The sequence below is a fragment of the Urocitellus parryii genome, chromosome 4, assembly GCF_045843805.1.
Source record: "Urocitellus parryii isolate mUroPar1 chromosome 4, mUroPar1.hap1, whole genome shotgun sequence".
In the NCBI taxonomy this organism is placed as follows: Eukaryota; Metazoa; Chordata; class Mammalia; order Rodentia; family Sciuridae; genus Urocitellus; species Urocitellus parryii.
Genome location: NC_135534.1, coordinates 109642507 through 109663317, shown reverse-complemented (window position 1 = coordinate 109663317; position 20811 = coordinate 109642507). Strand labels below are relative to the sequence as shown.

Genomic DNA, 20811 nt, shown 5'->3' with positions numbered 1-20811 from the left:
TTGATGTCTAACCATCTTCAATGTCTTATCACCTGGTCTGTCTTTAACAATAATCCTTTCAAGCATTGAGTCAAAGACTTTCTTACTCCTAATATTTCTTCTTATTAATTTTCCATCCACTCACCTTCACCCTGACCCTTGTATAAACCACCCTTGTTCTTTTTGGAGTCAGAGTTGAGCACAATCTCTCTCCCCATTCTATGACCCCATTGCAATGGTCCCTATACCTATTGCTATTGCCCCCTTGAATAAAGTCTGCCTTACCATCTTTAAACAAGAGTCACTGAATAATTTCTTCTTTAGCAACTCTATAATCTAACTTTCATCTAGGTTTTTACATTTGATCTAAAAAAAAAAAAAAGACTTGCTTGGTTATTGGTTGCATAGGCAAGTGAATATATGGGTAAAGAGTTAAGTTGATTTGAAAGGCACTGATAGAACTTTAAATAGGTCAAAATTCCCTATTTATCTTCACTGACAATTTATAGTAAGGATGGTCATTGATTCAGTTTACAGTAAAAATGGTCATTTATTCAGTCATTCAGATCACACAAATTTATTTAGCACTTAACTGTATGCCACACTAGAATACAATAATAAAGAAGCTATCATAATCCCTGCCTTCTGGGGGGCCTCCAGGAAAGACATTCAATAGTTGGGAAGGAAGTAAGGTGTGGGGGGTGCATGCCTATAATCCCAGCAACTTGGGAGGCTGAGGCAGGAGGATTACAATTTCAAGGCCAGGGCTGGGGATGTGGCTCAAGCAGTAGCACGCTCGCCTGGCATGCGTGCAGCCCGGGTTCGATCCTCAGCAACACATACAAAGATGTTGTGTCCGCCGAAAACTAAAAAATAAATATTAAAAAATTCTCTCTCTCTCTCTCTCTCTCTCTCTCTCTCTCTCTCTCTCTCTCTCTCCTCTCTCACTCTCTTTAAAAAAAAAAAAAAATTTCAAGGCCAGCCTCAACAACTTAATGAGAACCTAAGCAACTTAGCAAGACCCTGTGTCCAAAAAATTGGGGATATAGCTCAGTTGATAGAGTGTTTATCTTGCATGCACAAGGACCTGAGTTCTATCCCTAGCACTAAACAAACAAAAAAAACAAACCCCCCCAAAAAAAGACTGGGAATGTTGCTCAGTGATAAAGCACCCCTATTTTCAATTCCCAGTACCAAATAATAATAATCATTATAATTTGGAAGAGAGGGAAGGTGGAAGAATGGATGAAAGGAAAGAGGAATATTAACTACATGCCAGATAAAAATCTGCTTATTACATTTTATCTCATTATTTTCAATCCTCATGATGAGGATTATTAGGTAAATTTTACAAATAAGGAACTGAACCAGGGCTGGGGATGTGGCTCAAGCGGTAGTGCGCTCGCCTGGCATGCGTGCGGCCCGGGTTCGATCCTCAGCACCACATACAAAGAAGTTGTGTCTGCCAATAACTAAAAAAAAAAAAAAAAAAAAAAGGAACTGAACTAGGTGTGGTGGTGGGACATATACCTATAATCCCAACAACTTGGTAAGTTGAAACAGAAGGATCACAAATTCAAGGTTAGCTTCAGCAACTTAGCAAGACTCTAAGCAATTTAGTAAAACTCTCAAAAGATAAAAAGGACTGGGTAAAGCTTAGTGGTAAAGCACCACTGAACTCAATCCTTAGTTCAAGAACAAAATAAAAACCAAAAATGAGCAAATTGCCTAAGGTCACCTATTTGCGTGTTTAAATTGGACACTCTGACATTGGTGTCTGCGTTGTTAACCACTATCTTTATTATTATTATTATTATTATTATTATCATTATTATTATTATATACCAGGGATTGAACTCAGTGGCACTTGACCACTAAGCCACATCTGCAGCCCCATTTTGTATTTTATTTAGAGACAGGGTCTTACTGAGTTGCTTAGCACCTCACTTTTTTCCTGAGGCTGGCTTTGAACTCTCGATCCTCCTGTCTCAGCCTCCCAAACCACTGAGATTATAGGCATACACCACCATGCCTGGCTACTATTTATATTATTTTTAAATAATTTGAAAGTATAACATGTGTCATATGGAAAATAAAGAGAATATAGGTAGGAAATTATTCTAGGCAGAACTAATGCTGCATAAACCCTGGTGCAGGAAATTATTTGGCATTAGTGGAACTTACCAAAGATTAAAAATCAATTTAGGGTCTGGGGCTGTTGCTCAGTGGCAGAGCACTAGCCTAGCATGTATGAGGCAAATAAAATAATGGCATGCTGTCCATCTACAACTGCAAAAAATATATATTTTTTTAAATTTAAAAAACATAAAAGTCAATTTAGTCAGATTTAATAAAAACACATACACTCTATAGCAAAGGAACTTAGTTGAAAAAAATAAATGTGTAAAGAGACGATTTCAAAACAAAGTGACAGCTGGGCGTAATGGTGCACACCTGTAATCCCAGCAGCTTGGGAGGCTGAAACAGGAGAATTGCGAGTTCAAAGCCACCCTCAGCAACAGGGAGGCGCTAAGCAACTCAGTGAGACCTGTCTCTAAATAAAATATAAAAAAGGGCTGGGGATGTGGCTCCGTGGTTAAGAATCTCTGAGTTCAATCCCTGGTAACAACAACACAACAAAAACGAAGTGACAATCATCATGACAGAGATAAGCAGTATTCCACAGATGTTCCTTAACTTATAATAGAGTTATATAAACACAATTTTAAGTTGAAGATTGGAAGTTGAAAATGCATTTAATACTGCTAACCTACCAAACATCCTTGCTTAGCAAGATAGTGAGCTATAGAGTCTCAGTTGTTTCCCTTGTGATCACGTGGCTGACTGGGAGCTAAGGCTTGCTGCTGCTGCCTTTCATCTCAAGGGAGTATCATACTACATGTCACTAGCCTAGTAAAGGATAAAAATTTCAACTTTGAAGTACAGTTTCTATTGAAGCCCTCATAAAATCAGGGCTGGGGTTATGGCTTGGTGGTAAAGCACTTGCCTAGCACATGTGAGGCACTGGGTTCTATCCATGGCACCACATAAAAACAAATAAATAAAATAAATGTATTGTGTCCATCTACAACTAAAAAAGCATTTTAAAAAAAAATCATAAAATCAAACCAGTATAAGTTGGGGATTGTCTGTACATGAATACAGTTTCCCCCCCATTACTGCAAGAGATTCATTCCAAGACCTCCAGTGGATGCCTGAAACCACAGATAGTACAGAATTCTATATATACCATTTTTCTTTTTTTTTTTTAAAGAGTTTCTTTTTTTTTTTTTAAGAGAGAGTGAGAGAGGAGAGAGAGAAAGAGAGAGAGAGAGAGAGAGAGAGAGAGAGAGAGAGAGAGAGAATGAATTTTTAATATTTATTTTTTAGTTCTCGGCGGACACAACATCTTTGTATGTGGTGCTGAGGATCAAACCCGGCCGCATGCATGCCAGGCGAATGTGCTACCGCTTGAGTCACATCCCCAGCCCCCTATATTTTTCTTCCTATGCTTACAGACCCAAATTTAGGGCCTTTTTCATCTTAACTAAGCACTGTGGCCATAAGTTTTGCAGTTTAAGGTGCTACAGCAAAATTAGCATGAATTTCTTTCCCCATCTTCAGCATTTCACAGATAAAAATGTATTCTTACCATAAATTTTAGTAATCTCAGTACCTGATTCTTTTTCTTTATTGAGAACCTTTACCTTTTCAATTAAAGGAAGCACTTTATGTCTTCTCTTTGGCATATCCAAGTTCCCAGCATTTCTGCCCTTGTGCTTTGGGGTCATAAAATAAAGGCTACTTGAATATAAGCACTGAGAAACCTCAACAGCTGTGTAATAACAGAGATAGCTACTAAGTGACTAACATTGGGAATCTCTATAGTGTGAACAGGCTGGATAAAGGGACGATTCACATCCTAAGCAAGAGAACAGGACTGCAGAGATCTCATCATACCTCTCAGAATGGTACACAATTTAATATTTTTTTACAGTGATTGATAGCAGGTAATAAAACTGCAGAGAGCTAAACCCCAGGACTGGGGATGTAGCTCAGTGATAGAATGCTTGCCTAGCAGAAGACTCTGTCCAATCCCCAGCAAAGGAAGGGAGGGAGGGAAGAAGGAAGGAAAGGAGGGAAGGAGGGGAAGAGAAGGAAAGAATGCAAGCAAAATCATGGATAAGAGAGGATTACTATATAAAGGAAGAGCCTTTGGCCAAGAGTAATTGAAAGAGGGGAGAGGTCAAGAACAGCTTCCTGTAAGTAAGCATAGCTTATTTAAACTTGATAGAAGGAACTGCCTTAAAGGAATCATAAAAGCATAAACACAAACGATGGAAAATTCTAGGAAATCATAAGCAGCTAGTGCGGATGGAGTATAAGGTATGAGCCCACAGAGGCTGCAGGCCAGCACATGGAAGATTTTGTGTGCCATAGCAGAAAACTTAGAATTGTTCCTATAATGTCATGAAGTTCTTGAAGGATTTTAAGAATGTAAGGGACATATCTGCATTTTAGGGTGATCACTCTGACAATGTTTGGCATACTAATTTAAGGGAGATTCAACTAAAAACAAGATCAGTTGAATAATTTCATCCTATACAACAAAGTCTTACACATCAATCATGAGTGGTTGGGATCTCGAGACATGGATAATAAATAGTGGGTAAAGTTGACAGAACTTTATGACTGCCAAGGTGTTGAGAATAGATTGAGGGTGACTGAGAAAGAAAAGACTGGAAGGGTTGGAATAGATGTGATGCTTAAAGTAGGCTAACCAATGACGCAGATCCCCAGTTTAGCTTTGAATTTCAAATTGAAAAGAAATGTATTCATCCCTTTTGTCTAGAATGTTCAGAGTAGGCAGGGACCATCTGGGGGTGGGTAGGCAGTCTCAGGAACCTTTGAATTGTAGCTTTGGTATCTTGGCCACTAGAACTCTGGAAACACAACGAAATTTCTAATATAAGAGTGATCACTTCCCCAAAAGTTAGTCCAGACCACACAACAGAAATCTTGTCTATTTTTCAGATTGAGAAATTAGAACAGAGATGTTCCAATTTTCATGCCTACCCTGGTGTACTTCACTCTTTCCCTCTTTCCCTCTTTCCTTTGGCTTTGAGCAAGAAAAATCCTGGTCTAAAACAGAGAGAGACCTGCTTTTATCTGCATTCAAAACAGTTTTACAATTGCTACACCGACCACAGCACAGCAGAGCAACTGCCAGAAAGTTGAGCTGATCCATCTGTTCCATACAAGCCTAACAAATTGTCCTGTCCTCCAGGAATGCCATAAAACAAACATCCCACAACAACTGTAATTCATATATTTAATTTTTTTTTGCTTGCTTGCAAAAGAATTAAATTGATGTTGTTTTTCCATCATACTGCAATGAACAACTTTTTTTTTCTTTTTTTCTTTTTGCAATGAACAACTTAATCTCAGCACTATCTTTCTTACAATTAAAAACAAAATAAAGCCAGGCGCAGTGGTGAACACCTGTAATCCCAGCAACTCTGAAGCCTGAAGCAGGAGGATTACAAATTTGAAACCACCCACAGCAATTTAGCAAGACCTTCTTTGGGAGACCCTGTCTCAAAGTAAAAACTAAAGAGGACTGGGAATGTAGCTTGGTGGTAAAGTGCCTCTGGACTAAGTCCCCCATATTAAAAAATATGGGGGCACACACCTGTAATCCCAACGGCTCCAGAGGCTGAGACAGGAGGATTGTGAGTTCAAAGCCAGCCTCAGCAATGGCAAAGTGCAAAGCAACTTAATGAGACCCTGTCCCTAAATAAAACATAAATTAGGGCTGGGGATATGGCTCAGTGGTCAAGTTCCCCTGGGTTCAATGCCTGGTACCCCCCCAAAAAAAAAAATACACACACACACACACACACACACACACCTGTACATGTATATAGAAAACCAAGAAGCAAACAAGCATCTGGGATCCAAAGTGTGTCCCAAACAAAATGAAACAAAAAGAAAAATCCTAAAAATAAAACAAAACAAAAAATATTGCAAGGCTGTAACTGAAGTGTGAGTGAAAACCTCATCAGAAGTGTGAGTGAAAACCTCATATTTAAAATGATTAATTAGGGGCTGGGGATGTGGCTCAAGCGGTAGCACGCTGGCCTGGTGTGCGTGCGGCCCGGGTTCGATCCTCAGCACCACATACAAACAAAGATGTTGTGTCCGCCAAAAACTAAAAAATAAATATTAAAATTCTCTCTCTCAAAAAAAAATGATTAATTATTAGATTATCTTACAATTTAATTTGTGCTTTCCAAAATGCTAGATGCTTACTCTGTATGTTATCTGTTCTTTTTTTTTCCCCCCCCATTAAATATTGGGAAGGGATTTTGGGGAGAAGAAAGAAAAGCAGACAGAATCAGGCCTACTTGAATGTACTAACCACTGTGGTAGAGATTTGCCCCATACACTAAAGCTTGAAGGAGGGAGTCACTATTCTAATTGAGAAAACCGGTGAGCCTACATACAAAAGATGTATAGGTGTTGTTCAGGCAAAAATAGAGACATTTTGATACTGAAAGCTCAGTCCTTGTCCAATATTAATCCAATAATAAGGACATGATTTTTGAGAAAAAGAAAAAAGAAGTTTTATATCTTTGCTAACAAAAGAAAACACACAATGGACTCCTGTCCCAGAGGCTGTGATTTTAACTGTCAGGGGAAACAGTGAGCTTTTAAAGAGGGATTACAAAGGTTACACTCCAGTTGTGCCCTGTCAGGAGTCATAATTCTTTTGTAATCTTGAGAGAGAGCCATTTCTTGAACCACTGGTGCCAGTCCTAAAGGCTGGATTCCTGCATTCCTGAAATCCTTGAGCTGAAGGACAGATAACTCTGCCTAGGATGGAAAGAAGGTTAATCTTGCTTTCCCCCATGGTGAGGTAGGGGGAAAAGCAGAAGAGAAAGGAAAAAAGAAATGTCAGTTTTAAAATTATATTCACAGCATGAAGTGGACCCCTGTTATAATTTCAGAAGACTGAATGATCAGACCCCAAAACACACCAGAGGACATTGTTCAGAATAAAGAAACATGAGGTTTGAAAACTAGGTGAGAGCAAAGAGATGTGAGCGCAGGGGTGAAAGGTAAGGTGTGATCCAGACTGCACTGGACCCCACTTATACCATTGGTAGGTGCCTCCTGAACATCATTTCATGCTAAGAAATATTCTGAAAAGTACAGTAAGTGCATTTAGTTGAAAACTTATCCTTAAACAAAACATCGAAACAGATAGTTTGTCTTGAATTTCTGCATTTTTTTCAATAGTAGCTGCAAGTTATAGATAAGTGGAGAGGGAGAGCTGCATATTTGGGGGAAGAGGACAAGAAGAAGGAAAGGGACTCATCTTTAGAAATCTTGGGTTCAAATCCAAGTTCTGAAATCCATCTTGGGGAAGGGCATTCACCTTTTAGAATCTAAAAGATTTAGCAGGGCATGGTGGTGCAAACTTATAATTCCAGCAACTCAGGAGACTGAGGAAGGAGGATCACAAGTTTGAGGACCCTCAACAACTTAGGGAGACCCTATTTCAAAAATAAAATATAAGCTGGGTGCAGTGGCACACTCCTGTAATCTCAGTGGCTCTGGAGGCTGTGGCAGGAAGATTTGGAGTTCAAAGCCAGTCTCAGCAACTTAGTGAGGCCCTAAGCTATTTAGCAAGATCCTATCTTTAAATAAAATAGAAAAAAAGGCTAGGAATGTGGCTCAGTGGTTAAGCGCCCCTGGGTTCAATCCCTAGTACCAAAAAAAAAAAAAAAAAAAAGATGCAAATGATTTTTGGCCAAAGAAGATATAAATCCCTTTTAGACCCATTTTTCATTTGAACCCGTTTAATGTCTCATTGGTTATTAAAATCATTGACATGTGTTTTTGTCTGTATATATGAAAATCATGGTTTTACTTGATTTTTAAAAAGTTATACTTTAACACTTATAGTACTCATTTCTTTGTATTTTTATCATCTTTAGCACAGTGTAAAGGATAGAGTATGTTTTATTTTTTTTTTTTTTTATTTTTTTTTTTTTTAGGATAGAGTATGTTTTAAATCAATGCTTATTGAATGAAGAGTTGTAAAACATTCTAACCAAAGACAAAAACAAGAGATGCATATAAAATAACCCAGAAGCATTATTGAAAGCACATCCAGCAACCTGTCTGCCCATTTCAAAGTCTCCCATGATTCCTTTTCAAATACAATGGTGCAGAAACCGTAATGCACAAGGCCTGGATTCACCCCCAGTTCAAAAAAAAAAAAAAAAAAAGGTACAAAGAAATATTATGGATGAGGGGTATAGCTCAGTGGCAAAGAGTACCCAGCATGAATGAGGCCCTGGGTTTCATCACCAGCACTGCAGGGAAAAAAAAGAAGAAAAAAAAAAAAAAAAAAGAATGTTATGGGTGAGAGCAAAGAAAAAAAAAAAACCTTCTCAGTCTTGAGTGTCATATTAAGAAAGGTGTAAAAAAAAAAGGGGTGTAATGAGAAGTAACCATTGATTTGGGACTTAAAAGAATGAATAGGAAGGAGGAGTGGAGGAAAAGTAGGGAATGTGGAGGGGAATGGAGTAAATTACATTCTATGTATCATGTCTTTGTTAAAAAGAATACCACCTCTATGTATAACTATAATGCTCTAATAAAAATTTAAACAATAGAGAAAGAAAAACAAACAAAAAAGAACAAATTGTTTTTTGTTTTTTTTCAGTAATGGGTTTTAAATCCAGGGTTTTTTTTTTTTTGTTGTTGTTGTTGTTTTAACCACTGAGTTACACCTCCAGCCCTTTTTATTTTTTGAGAAGGGGTTTCACTAAATTGCCTAGGAATTTGTGATCCTCCTGCCTCAGCCTCCTGCGTTGCTGGAATTAGTCATGAGCTGCCACACTTAGTTGAATAGGGTTTGTGGAGAGATGGAGAAAAAGGACTTAGATCTAAGTGAAAAAATGCAGTGAGCATACAGAAACACAACTCATTTTCATGAAATGGGAATGAGGTAGTTGTGTTAGTCAGCGTTTTCACTGCTGTGACTAAAGGACCTGACCAGCACAATAATAGAGGAGGAAGTTTATTTGAGGGTGCACAGTTTCAGAGTAGTCCATAGAAATCCAGTTCCAGGGCTGGGGATGTGGCTCAAGCGGTAGCGCGCAGGCCTGGCATCCAGGCGGCCCGGGTTCGATCCTCAGCACCACATACCAACAAAGATGTTGTGTCCGCCGAAAACTAAAAAAAAATAAATATTAAAAAATTCTCTCTCTCTCTCTCTCTTAAAAAAAAGAAAAAAGAAATCTAGTTCCATTCCTCAGGGCTTGAGGTGAGACTGAACATCACGATGGGAGAGGGTGGTGGAGGGAAGTGCCAATGTCCCGGCTTGGCACTGAATCACGAGCCACTCACCGCTTTGTAGATTCAAACAGCAATTCTTTATTCCCGAACTCACACCGGCCCTGTACAAACACGTTCAGGGGAAATCCCGTTCTGCCACACCATTCATCTACTCCACGAGGCTTTTTTCCAAATCCCATTTGAATCTCATGAGAACTCAATGGGAACAAGCAGCAGGAACACCCTAATCCCAGCAGCAATAATCTTCAACCTCCAACTTCCCTAAAACCGGGAACGCCCTAAACTTGTCTAAAACCGGGAACACCTTAAACTCAAGGAGTGGGAAACTTCCTCAAACCTGATCAGCTCTAAACCCGGATCCGCCCTGGTCTTTGAGCAAGGTCACCTTACTAAAGCATACATGCAATGTCCCATCGAATGTCCTCTAAGCAACATGGGGTACGCTGGCAAGGAAATTTCAATGCGTCATTCCTACTTGGCAATGGCCCTCAGCAGGGAAGCAGCTCATCCCATGGTGATCAGAAAACAGGGAGTTTTTACTCTCCAGACACAAAAAATACACTCCAAAGCCATACCCCCAAAGTCTTACCTCCTCCAGCCACACCCTACCACTTCAGTTACCAGTCAGTTAATCCCTGTCAGGGGATTTATTTACTGATTGGGTTAAGACTCTTATAACCCAATAATTTCTCCTCTGAACCTTCTTGAATTGTCTCACATGTGAGCTTTTAGGGGACACCTCACATCCAAACCATAACAGTATTCTGATACACCCTGGTATATGAAGTAGAATAAAGGAGATTGGGATCAAAATACAGAGGTCATTTTGAGAACCCTAGGCTGAGTCTGGTCATCATTCAAAGATAGTGGGGAGCTGTTTGGGTTTTGAGCTGGAAAAGAGCTGGTGCATTGGCAAAGGCAGGTGCATTGGCAGAGGCAAGAGCATGGTGAGTTCAAAACCAGCCTCATCAATTTAGCAAGGTGCTAAGCAACTCAGTGAGACCCTGTCCCTAAATAAAATACAAAATAGGGCTGGGGGTGTGGCTCATAGTAACAAGATTAACTGGACAGCAGTATGTAGGGCAGAGTGGAGTGGAAAGAAATATACAGCAGCCAGGGAGCTGGAAATATGAAAATAGAGTTTATGCCCGATGCGGTAGTATGGGTCTGTAATTTCAGCTACTCCAGAGACTGAGGCAGGAGTCTTGCTTGACCACTTGGAGGCCAGCCTATGCAACACAGCAAGACTCCATGAAGTAGAAGGGGGTGGGGGACGAAGATGAAGATGAAGACAAAGAAGGAGAGACACAGATATGAAAATCGTCACAATAGTGTAATATTGAAATGTGAGGGCATATTGAGAAAATGTTTTAAGTATATTATTAGTTACAGTGTTCAGTTCTCCTCCACTCCTCCTCTCCCCAGGACTGTGAGCTCTTCAGGGGAGGAACTATGTATGTCTCATTCCTATTTGTTTTCTCAGTGCTGGGCATAGTGCCTGACACAAGCTCAGTAAATATCTGTTGAGGAAAAAGGATATGCAGAGAAGAGAGAAAACGTTTTTCTCAGAGAGGTGGTAAGAGCAAAATGCATGATGGTACTGAAAAAGTTTTATATAATAGAGAGAGAATGGATGGGCTCTTCATTGGATAGCTTTAAATCTTTTCAGAAAAGTATCGGATGAGCTTCAGAGCATCACATGATTGAGGAGGGGTTAAAGGCTTAGAGTGAAACAATTTAGACAGCTGCAGCCAGAAATGTGCTTGGGAGACTCCCATATGCTTGCATGTCTTTTTTTTTTTTTTTAGTGCTGTTCTATGTATCTGGAATGCTCCCTCAGCCCTTTTCTTCCTGCCTCTTGTCTTTTATTTAGTCTGCTCATCTGTCAAAGCCTGATTCAAATACCAATTTTTCTGGGCCAGTCTCCCTGATATTATTTCAAGTAAATCATTTCTTGTTTTTTCTTTTTTCTATGTTTATATTTCTCTTCTTGTTAAGCCCGCTTGATTATAAGTTACTTGGAAGAGGGTTTTACTCATCTGACTTCCTCCTGACCCAAAGGAAGATCTCCATGTTTGCTGCCTGTTAAGTCAAACAGGTTTACGGATAGGATTGCTGAATGGCAGAGAGGACAAAGATGAAATTATGTGGCTGAAGTTTTGATGGATTAGATTAGCATGGCTTCTGTAACTAACAGGAGTGATAAACTAAGAAAATTCAGGGAAAGTTTACAAAAGTAGAGGCAGACAACAAGTTTCAAGGTTTTTTGTTTGTTTGTTTTAGTTTGTTTCCTGATTGGAGAAAATCAAAACTTGTTCCTCCTAACTGGGAAAGCAAAAGCATGATGCTCATGTGAATTTTATGAAAGAAGAAACATATTTTTCCTACCTATTTTTACAAAACTGCAATAAAGTAAAAAAAAAAAAAAAAAAAAAAAGGAAAGAAAATCAAACAATGAAGGCCATAGTGTCAGACTTGAATTATGACCATTTACCTCCAGTCTCCTCACCAAATTCTCAAATTTTATAAGAATAAAATAGATTGATTTTTCAGTTTTACTCTTTCTCCTTCATTTGTAAACTTTACAAAAGAATAGTTAATGAGCAGTGAAATGAATGCAAGAGGGAAAAAAGAAAGAGGGAGAGAGGTAACTATAGTATGTAAGAACAAGATGAATTTCAAAGACCCGTGTTCAGGGCTGGGGTTGTGGCTCAGTGGCAGAGTGCTCGCCCAGCATGCTTGAAGCACTGAGTTTGATCCTTAGCACCACCTAAACATAAAATAAAGATGTTGTGTCCTCTTAAAACTAAAAAATAAATACTAAAAAAAAAAAATGGGAATAATAACTACTTGGGAAAAAATAACTACTTGGAAAAAATGTGGTAAGAACTAAACTAGATCGCACCTAAATGCTCTTTAAGACAAAGAGTGTAGTGTATTTTGAAGATACACACATGCAAGTGGTAGAAAATGCAACAGACAGAAAAAAGTTTACAGGGCAAGGGTAAATCTCTCCATTCTTACTCTCTGTCCCCTCAATTCTCCTCAGAGTCAACTACTGATACCATTTGTTGTATACTATTTCAGAAAAATTCTATGCTGAGAGTACACAGAACTATGCACTTCTTTCTATAACTTAGATATGTGAACTTCAGTGTGCAACCCAATTTCCTAATCTGTAAATTGGAGTGATTCTGAGCATTAAATGATTAGTACCTTATAATTAAATGCTACACAGATATATGATTCATGGAAGGAGAAGCGAGGCCTAAACAAAATTGTACTGCTATTGAGAACCAAGGCATCTTGGACTATTAGAATCAGCCCCAAGCTTGGCCACTTAGTGCCACTGGAAGTATTCCCTTTCTTCATCTTGACATCAGCAGGGGAGGAACACTGAGAGCCACATTGCTTGACTCTGCCTCCATCTTTCCCACAGGTGATCACTTACTCCAGTCGTCATGTCTACAGTAACTTAACTGAGGAACAGAAGGGCCGAGTGGCATTTGCTTCCAATTTCCTGGCAGGAGATGCCTCCCTGCAGATCGAGCCTCTAAAACCCAGTGATGAGGGCAGGTATACCTGCAAGGTGAAGAATTCAGGGCGTTATGTGTGGAGCCACGTCATCTTAAAAGTCTTAGGTAAGGCAGAGTGCCAAGGTAAATGTCATATCTTAATAAGATCTCTGTGCGGGATAGGCAAATAAGTCATGGTGGTACAAAACTTTGTGTTCAGCACTTTGTATTATACGCTTAGAGGTCACCTAGTCCAGCTCCCTGCAAAGAAGCATTTATGTTCTGTATTTCAGCCATATTTTCCATGATAGCCCATTACAAAATTTAAATAGCCTCTAGAGTTTGTATTTTTTTGCGGGGGTGCGGGGGTAGTGCTGAGGATTTAACCCAGGGCCTTGCAGGCACTCAACCACTGAGAAACATCTCCAGCTCCCTTATAGTTATCTTAAATCTCTCAGAGATGATTCAAATTTATTGTTGTTGCTATTATTATTATTATTTTGGTACTGGGCATTGAACCCAGGGGCATCTTACCACTAAGCTACATCCCCAGCCCTTTTTAATTTTTGAATTTTGGGACAGTGTCTCACCAAGTTTCTGAGGCTGGTTTTGAACTTGCAATCTTCCTGACTCAGCCTCCCAAGTTACTGGGATTACCATGGCACCCACCTTATTTTTTGATAGCAAAACCTACTAAGTTCTACTTAATTACCTCCAATTTAATGATTTTCTATCCCTATTTTAGTATCAATAAAATCACACTTAACTTTCCTAAAATTTCCTAAAAAAACAATTTCTCTTCTTTGAAAAGTATGTAGTTGTTTCTGAGGTAGCCCCTAAAAATTACAACAGCACCACTAGTAGCAGCTTAAACTGTGTGTGTGGCAGAGGGTAAATAAAGTGGGTTGAAATCACAGGGTAATATAACCCATGCCTAGTTGAATCCCAACTCAAAGGTCAACCATAAGGTATGGCTGGAGAAACAACTCAATTGAACATAGTTTTTCCTTTGATGTGGTGTTTAGAGAATCTTTGAATCATTACACCTTTTTTCTCTTTTTTGGGCAGTGAGACCATCCAAGCCCAAGTGTGAGTTGGAAGGAGACCTGACAGAAGGAAGTGATCTGACTCTGCAATGTGAGTCATCCTCTGGCACAAAGCCCATTGTGTATTACTGGCAGCGAATCCCGGAGAAAGAGGGAGAGGATGAACATTTGCCTCCCAAATCCAGGATTGGTAAGTCATCTTTCTACCAGTCTACTGTGCCAATAAGATAGAACTGTGTCCATGAATTCTAAATCTGCTTTGTCAGCAACTCACTATATGACCTTGAGGACATTGTGGAACCTCTTGAAAATGGAATTTTTTTAATCCATAAACTAGGACAGAAAATCTTTCTTCAAATGCCATATAAAAGTGGTAAAAGAGATTAGGAAAAAATATTACAGAAATCTACCATATCTAATTGTCTTGTTTAGTATTCCATAAAGATCCACAATCTTTTTTTTTTTTTTTTTGGTACCAGGAATTGAACTCAGGGGCACTTGACCACTGAACCACATCCCCAGCCCTATTTTGTATTTTATTTAGAGGCAGGGGCTTACTGAGTTGCTAGGCACCTTAGCATTGCAGAGGCTGGCTTTGAACTCAAGATCCTCCCGCCTCAGCCTCCCAAGCCGGTGGGATTACAGGGATGCACCATTATACCTGGCAAGATCCACAATCTTTTCTAACTTTTGAAGATGTACTACAATTTAAAAGAATATTTACCTGTTTTCCCATGCTAAAAAATGAATCTTTTCTATTCATTCTTATCAAACTACAATACAGAATCTTAGGTCAACAATGTCCTATATTGTCAAAAATAAATAAAGATTCTGTCACTAAGGCTGCTTAATGTCATTCTTTCTGCTTGTATAGACTACAACAACCCTGGCAGAGTTCTGTTGCAGAATCTCACGATGTCTTCTTCTGGGCTCTACCAGTGCACAGCAGGCAATGAGGCTGGGAAGGAAAGCTGTGTGGTGCGAGTGACTGTACAGTGTAAGTATCCAAAGGATATTTTTGTTTTATTTTTGCATTGTAGTTCCATGTAAGACATTTTAATCATGAGCAAGAGTAGGGTCAAGGTCAAAGTCCTTATTTCTAGAAGGATATGGCAATTACCAAAATAAATTTGGCAGTTGCAGGGACCATTCAACAATTGTGTCTGACTCTATTTGCCAGCTTGTAAATTAACCTGCCCTCTAATGAAATGTAGGCTGGGATATAGCTTAGTGGTAGAGCACTTGCTTAGCATGCATGAGGCCTTGTGTTTAATCAATCCCCAGCACCAGAAAAAAAAAAAAAATACTTCAGCCAGGTGCAGTGGCACACTCTTGTAATCCTAGCAGCTCTTGAGGCTGAGGCAGGAAGATCACAAGTTCAAGACCAGCCTCAGCATCTTAGTGAGGCCCTATGCAACTTAATGAGAACCTGTCTTAAAATAAAAAATAAAAAGGGCTGAGGATGGAGCTCAGAATGTTGGGTAAAGCACCTCTGGGTTCAATCCCAGTACCCACCCACCCCCACCCAAAAAAAGACTACTTACTTAAATGAGGAAGCTAGTAAAATGTTTAAAGAGCATTTAAGAAGGGATAGAAACAATTTAACAAAGAAAGTGAAGATTGCTGAGTTAGGCATTGGACTGGTTAATATTCTACAAAATCACAGACCATAATTTCTGGGGTCACTTGTTTAACTGGTACCAGCAATCATTTCTGTCTTTATTGAACAGAGATTTACCAATTACCCCTCTACCTAGAAGTACATTATCAGTCATTGTACTTCTTACGTCTGTTTTCAAGTTTCAGGTTATTTTTTCTCACAGATTTAACAGGCACTTCACAGAAAAAGAAATACTGTTAACTGTGTTTTATATCAATAAAATAAAAGGACCTCTTTTATTTTGTATATTTACTTTGGGGCTGGGATTCACCCCAGGAGCACTTTACCATTATGCTACATTCCTAGTCTTTTTATTTTTTTAAATTTTTTTTTAGTTGTCAATGGGTCTTTATATATTTATATTTATATATTTATATGTGGTGCTGAGAATCAGACCCAGTACCTCACACATGCTAGGTAAGTGCTGTGCAACTGAGCCACAATCCCAGCCCAAGCCTTTTTATTTTTTGAGACAGGGTCTCATTAGTTTGCTTAGAACCTAAGGCTGGTCTCGGACTTGTGATCCTCCTGTCTCAGCTTCCCCAGCTGCTTCCCCAGCTGCTGGGTTTACCATGCCCAACTTACTCTTTTTAAAGTTTTAAGCCCTCGTCTTAGTAAATTTAAAAATAAATGTAGTGCCAATTATAAGAAAGATTATGAGGAAATAGGAGTTTTTACATTTTTTATCAGAGTGTAATCTAATAGCACCATTTAGTTTAATCTACAGACTTTGGGGTAGTAAAAATAGTGAAGTAAAATATATCAAATACATAAATCCTAAATGTACATTTTGATAGACTTTCAAAAGTAAATATACCTATATAACCAGTGTTAGGTCGGTGGAGGCGACTTGGTGGAGACTTAGTGGCAACTTAGAACAACGGCAGCCCAAGCCGAAAAAGAACATCAATTAGATGCCGCTGGAAACGCCTGTCAATCAGCCAGATCTCCTGACTAACGCCTGTCAATCAACAGGACCCCCTGGCCAATCCTGGAGTTCAGCCAACTCCCCTGACCAACTCCAAGGGGGCAAGGGACTCTAAGAACACCTTTTCCTGTCCCAAGCCCTTCCCTTCCTGCTGTAAGTCCCATAAAAGTCCGGTCAGGTCGAGCTTCCACACGGTTTCTCCTCAGACCCTTCCCTAGTTCCCTCTATGGGTCTGATGAGTTCCGCCCCAGAGTGATATCTCAATAAAGCCTCCCCCGCCTGATCTGACAACCAGTATCATGACTATGGACTCATCACAGTTTCTTCTACCATTCCATTACCCAGATTACTAACTTTATCCATTACTAATACTTTATTCTAAAATTACTTTAATAGGAATACTTTTACTTTACTTTAAAGAAATGAAATTATTCCATTTATGTTCAGCTTCTTTTTTTGGGGGGGGGGGCGGCAGCAAGTACCAGGGATTGAAGTCAGGGTACTCGACTACTGAGCCACATCCCCAATGCTAGTTTGTATTTTATTTAGAGACAGGGTCTCACTGAGTTGCTTAGCTCCTAACTTTTGCTTCTGACTTCGAATTCATGATCCTCCTGCCTTAGCTTCCCCAGTCACTGGGATTACAATTGTGTGCCACCACACCTGGCCATTTTATAGTATTCCATTGTATGAGTATACAACAATTAGTGACCCATTTTACTTTAGATGGAAAAGTTTTATCCAACAATACTTATGTGAATTTTTCCTTCAGAGATATTCCATAAGTGTGCAAATACATATGAGAAAGAATAATATATTTTGAATTGTGACAACGTGAAAGCAATCCAAATTTCTAGTAACAGAAAATTCATCTTGATTATATGTGTGTTGGGGGTGTGGTAGCAGGGAAAACACATTCCTTAAGTTGATATTACCCAGATAAAATAAATCCAGCACTTTGAGAAGTTAAATAAAAGATATCTAAAGTTCAACTTTTTCAAAAAGTCAATTTTTAAGTAAAGAGGTAATTTCGTTTATAAAGATATTAGAAAAAAATAAAGATAGCAGGACAAGAATAACCAGCACTTTCTATTGAGTATACTTTTAAAATATAGGTAATATTCATCTACCTGTTTTGTATATATTACTCCTGCCCAACCCAACCCACCACGATCTCTAACCTGCCTTTATATAAGCATGCTAATTTGTGTCACTGCTTCCCCTTTCTTCTTCATGATCCATTTTTCCTATAATAGCCATGGAATACTTTCTCAGATGTAACTTGGATCATGTTATTTATCTACAGCTCTTAAGGCATATAAAGCCCTGTATGAGTTGGTCCCAAGTATTTTGACAGGAATACTATTATCCCATCTGTGACCTCATGACCTCAGCCCCCTACACTATATCTTCCTTACTATGCCCCAAACCCATACATATTCATTGCACTTGCTACTCCTTCTGTCCTAGATAATCAGAAGAAACAGCCTCTTCTATAATTTTTTTATAAATATCTTTTTTTAGTTGTAGGTGGACACAATACCTTTATTTATTTATGTGGTGCTGAGGATCGAACTCAGTGACTCATACATGCAAGGCGAGCACTCTACCACTGAGCTACAACCCCAGCCCTTCTATCATTTTTTATCTCAACTCAAAATATCACTTCTTCAGAGTCCCAATGACCCAAACTCAAGTGGTATCCCCTCATTCTCTAAGTGATCACTCAATACATTTTTACTTTCACAGTACGTAAATATTATCTGAAATTGTTTTTATGTACTTATTATCTATTTTCCCCCTTCTGGAATATAAACTCAAAAAAAAAAAGCAAAAATCCTTGACTATCTTCACAAATGCCTAAAACTGTGCCTGGTAAGCACTTAATAAATATTTAGTGTATGGATACAAGAGTGTGTGAGTTACTAATGTGCAAAATCACATTCACTTTGATTTCTAAATTTCTTTTCTTTTTTTTTTTTTTTTTTTTTTTTTTTTTGGTACCAGGGATTGAACCCAGTGGCACTTAACCATTTAGCCACATCCTCGGCCTTTTTTGGATTTTATTTAGAGACAAAGTTTCATTGAGTTGCTTAGGGCCTTGCTAAATTGCTGAGGCTGGCTTTGAACTCACGATCCTCCTGTCTCAGCCTCCCAAACCACTGGGATTACAGGTGGGCGCCACTGCACCCAGTCTGATTTCTAAATTTCTAGGATCCACTGTAATTCCCACATGGAGTCTAACATTATTGCCTTTACTCTTTTTTATTTTACTGTTGGAAGAAGAGGGAAGTTACAGAAAGCAGAGTAGTTGATAGAGCCACAGGATTGCCTAAATGATCATCTTATTAAGGCTGACAAATATTCAGATCTAATACAGTAACTATCCTAGCCCAGTTTATCATCTGAACTAACACAGACTTATTCAATAAAATCTAGGCCAATTGCTAGTGAAGTCTGTGATTCAATATTTACAACTGCAAAAATATCAAGAGGGACAGTCATGTAACACAAGAGGATAATGGGGTGCTATTCTGCAAGTCAGATATAAATGAAATATATAAATGGAAGTCAGCAACTCAGCAAGGCCCTCTCTCTAAATAAAATTTAAAACCGAGGATGTGGCTCAATGGTAAAGCACCCTGGTACCTTTGGTGTGTGACACTGCACCCAGCTAGGGCTTTTTTTTTTTTTTTTTTTTAAGTTCCTGTATTTCCTAGCTTATGTTAGGTTTTACTTGTGCTTCTGCTTCTGAGAAAACAGATGTACAAAGCATCGGCATGGTTGCAGGAGCAGTGACAGGTATTGTGGCTGGAGCCCTGCTGATTTTCCTCTTGGTGTGGCTGTTAATCCGAAGGAAAGACAAAGAGAGATATGAGGAAGAAGAGAGACCAAATGAAATTCGGTAAGCTTCCCAAGTTCCACTTCCACCAACTTTTATTTCTAGGGCCAGTTCCTTAGTAACTAGTCAAAATAAATATTCCCAGTTTCTTCTGAATCATGACTTTGTTAAATTGATTATTCTGTTAAGGAAAGAAGTTGTGGTCTAGGACAGGTCTCGTTTACCTGGACTTTATTGTGAAACTATACTCAACAGAGATATAAAAGTTCAACTTTCCATTACTTCTGATTCATTTCCATGTTCAAAGGGCATACAATAAAGGCTGGGCCTACAGGCCATGAAAGGGTTCACATACACAAACTCTATGTCAGGGTAAATGCTATAGAAATCATTTCATGTGGAGACATCCTCCCAGTGTAATAGGATGGATCTCTGGGCCAAAAACCAAACCTTTGCTGAGCACTAAGTCTTAAGAAATGAGGAAGTGCTTTGTTCCCTAAATGGCTGCCTTCTGATGGTATTGTTTGAGGTTTAAAACTTGAGGAACTTATTGGGAAACCTCAGGAGGACATAACCATGGTGGAAGCAATGCCAGTACTAAAGTTTATCTTTGCTGTTTTTTCTCTTCAGAGAAGATGCTGAAGCCCCCAAAGCCCGGCTTGTGAAACCTAGCTCCTCTTCCTCAGGCTCTCGGAGCTCACGCTCCGGTTCTTCTTCCACTTGCTCCACAGCAAATAGTGCCTCACGCAGCCAGCGGACACTGTCAACTGAAGCAGCACCCCAGCCTGGGCTGGCCACCCAGGAATACAGCCTAGTGGGGCCAGAAGTGAGAGGCTCTGAACCAAAGAAAGTTCATCATGCCACCCTGACCAAAGCAGAAAACACACCCAGCATGATCCCCAGCCAGAGCAGAGCCTTCCAAACTGTCTGAATTACAGTGGACTTGACTCCCATGCTTTCCTAGGAGTCAGGATCTTAGGACTCTTCTAGTCATTGGAGTTCAGTCACCAGCCACACAACCCACTCAAATTAGATAAGAGGTCATTTAAGTACCAGTGAACATCACATGGAACAGATTCAGATGAGCACTTTACTTATACACCACCAAATGAGCAAAAGGATGTAAGCTGATCATCTCCAAAAAGGCACCTACTGACCTTTAGACCAGAGTTGGGGGGCAGAGGGAAATAGGAATACAAATCTGTCTATTGACCAGGACCTGTGGTGAGGAGGTTGGGGAAAAGTGAAGTGAATGCTCCTAAAACTACTCACCAGGGATGGTTTGTATCAATACTTCAATTCACTATTGTCAAGAAGAAATGAGGTGTTTTTCATAAATTTTCTATGCATTTCTGCAAACCTACTGGATTATTGTGATTATTCAGATAGTCTAACAGAACCCACAGCCTTATATTAAACCGATCTGTACCATGTATGGGACTAACCATTCCCAAGAAACTCCAAAAAAA

General features: G+C 39.2%; 1 protein-coding gene across 1 annotated transcript in view; it reads left to right on the top strand.

Moving 5' to 3' along the window:
* Clmp (CXADR like cell adhesion molecule) overlaps positions 1–20550 on the top strand; it is a 94456-nt gene extending 73906 nt beyond the window's left edge. Inside the window, exons 3-7 of the mRNA XM_026402718.2 lie at positions 12791–12992; positions 13935–14102; positions 14787–14909; positions 19264–19405; positions 19973–20550. Coding sequence (XP_026258503.2) covers positions 12791–12992; positions 13935–14102; positions 14787–14909; positions 19264–19405; positions 19973–20273 — 936 coding nt within the window. The 3' untranslated portion in view covers positions 20274–20550. The remainder of the gene's footprint in view (positions 1–12790; positions 12993–13934; positions 14103–14786; positions 14910–19263; positions 19406–19972) is intronic.
* The last annotated feature ends 261 nt before the right edge of the window (positions 20551–20811 follow it).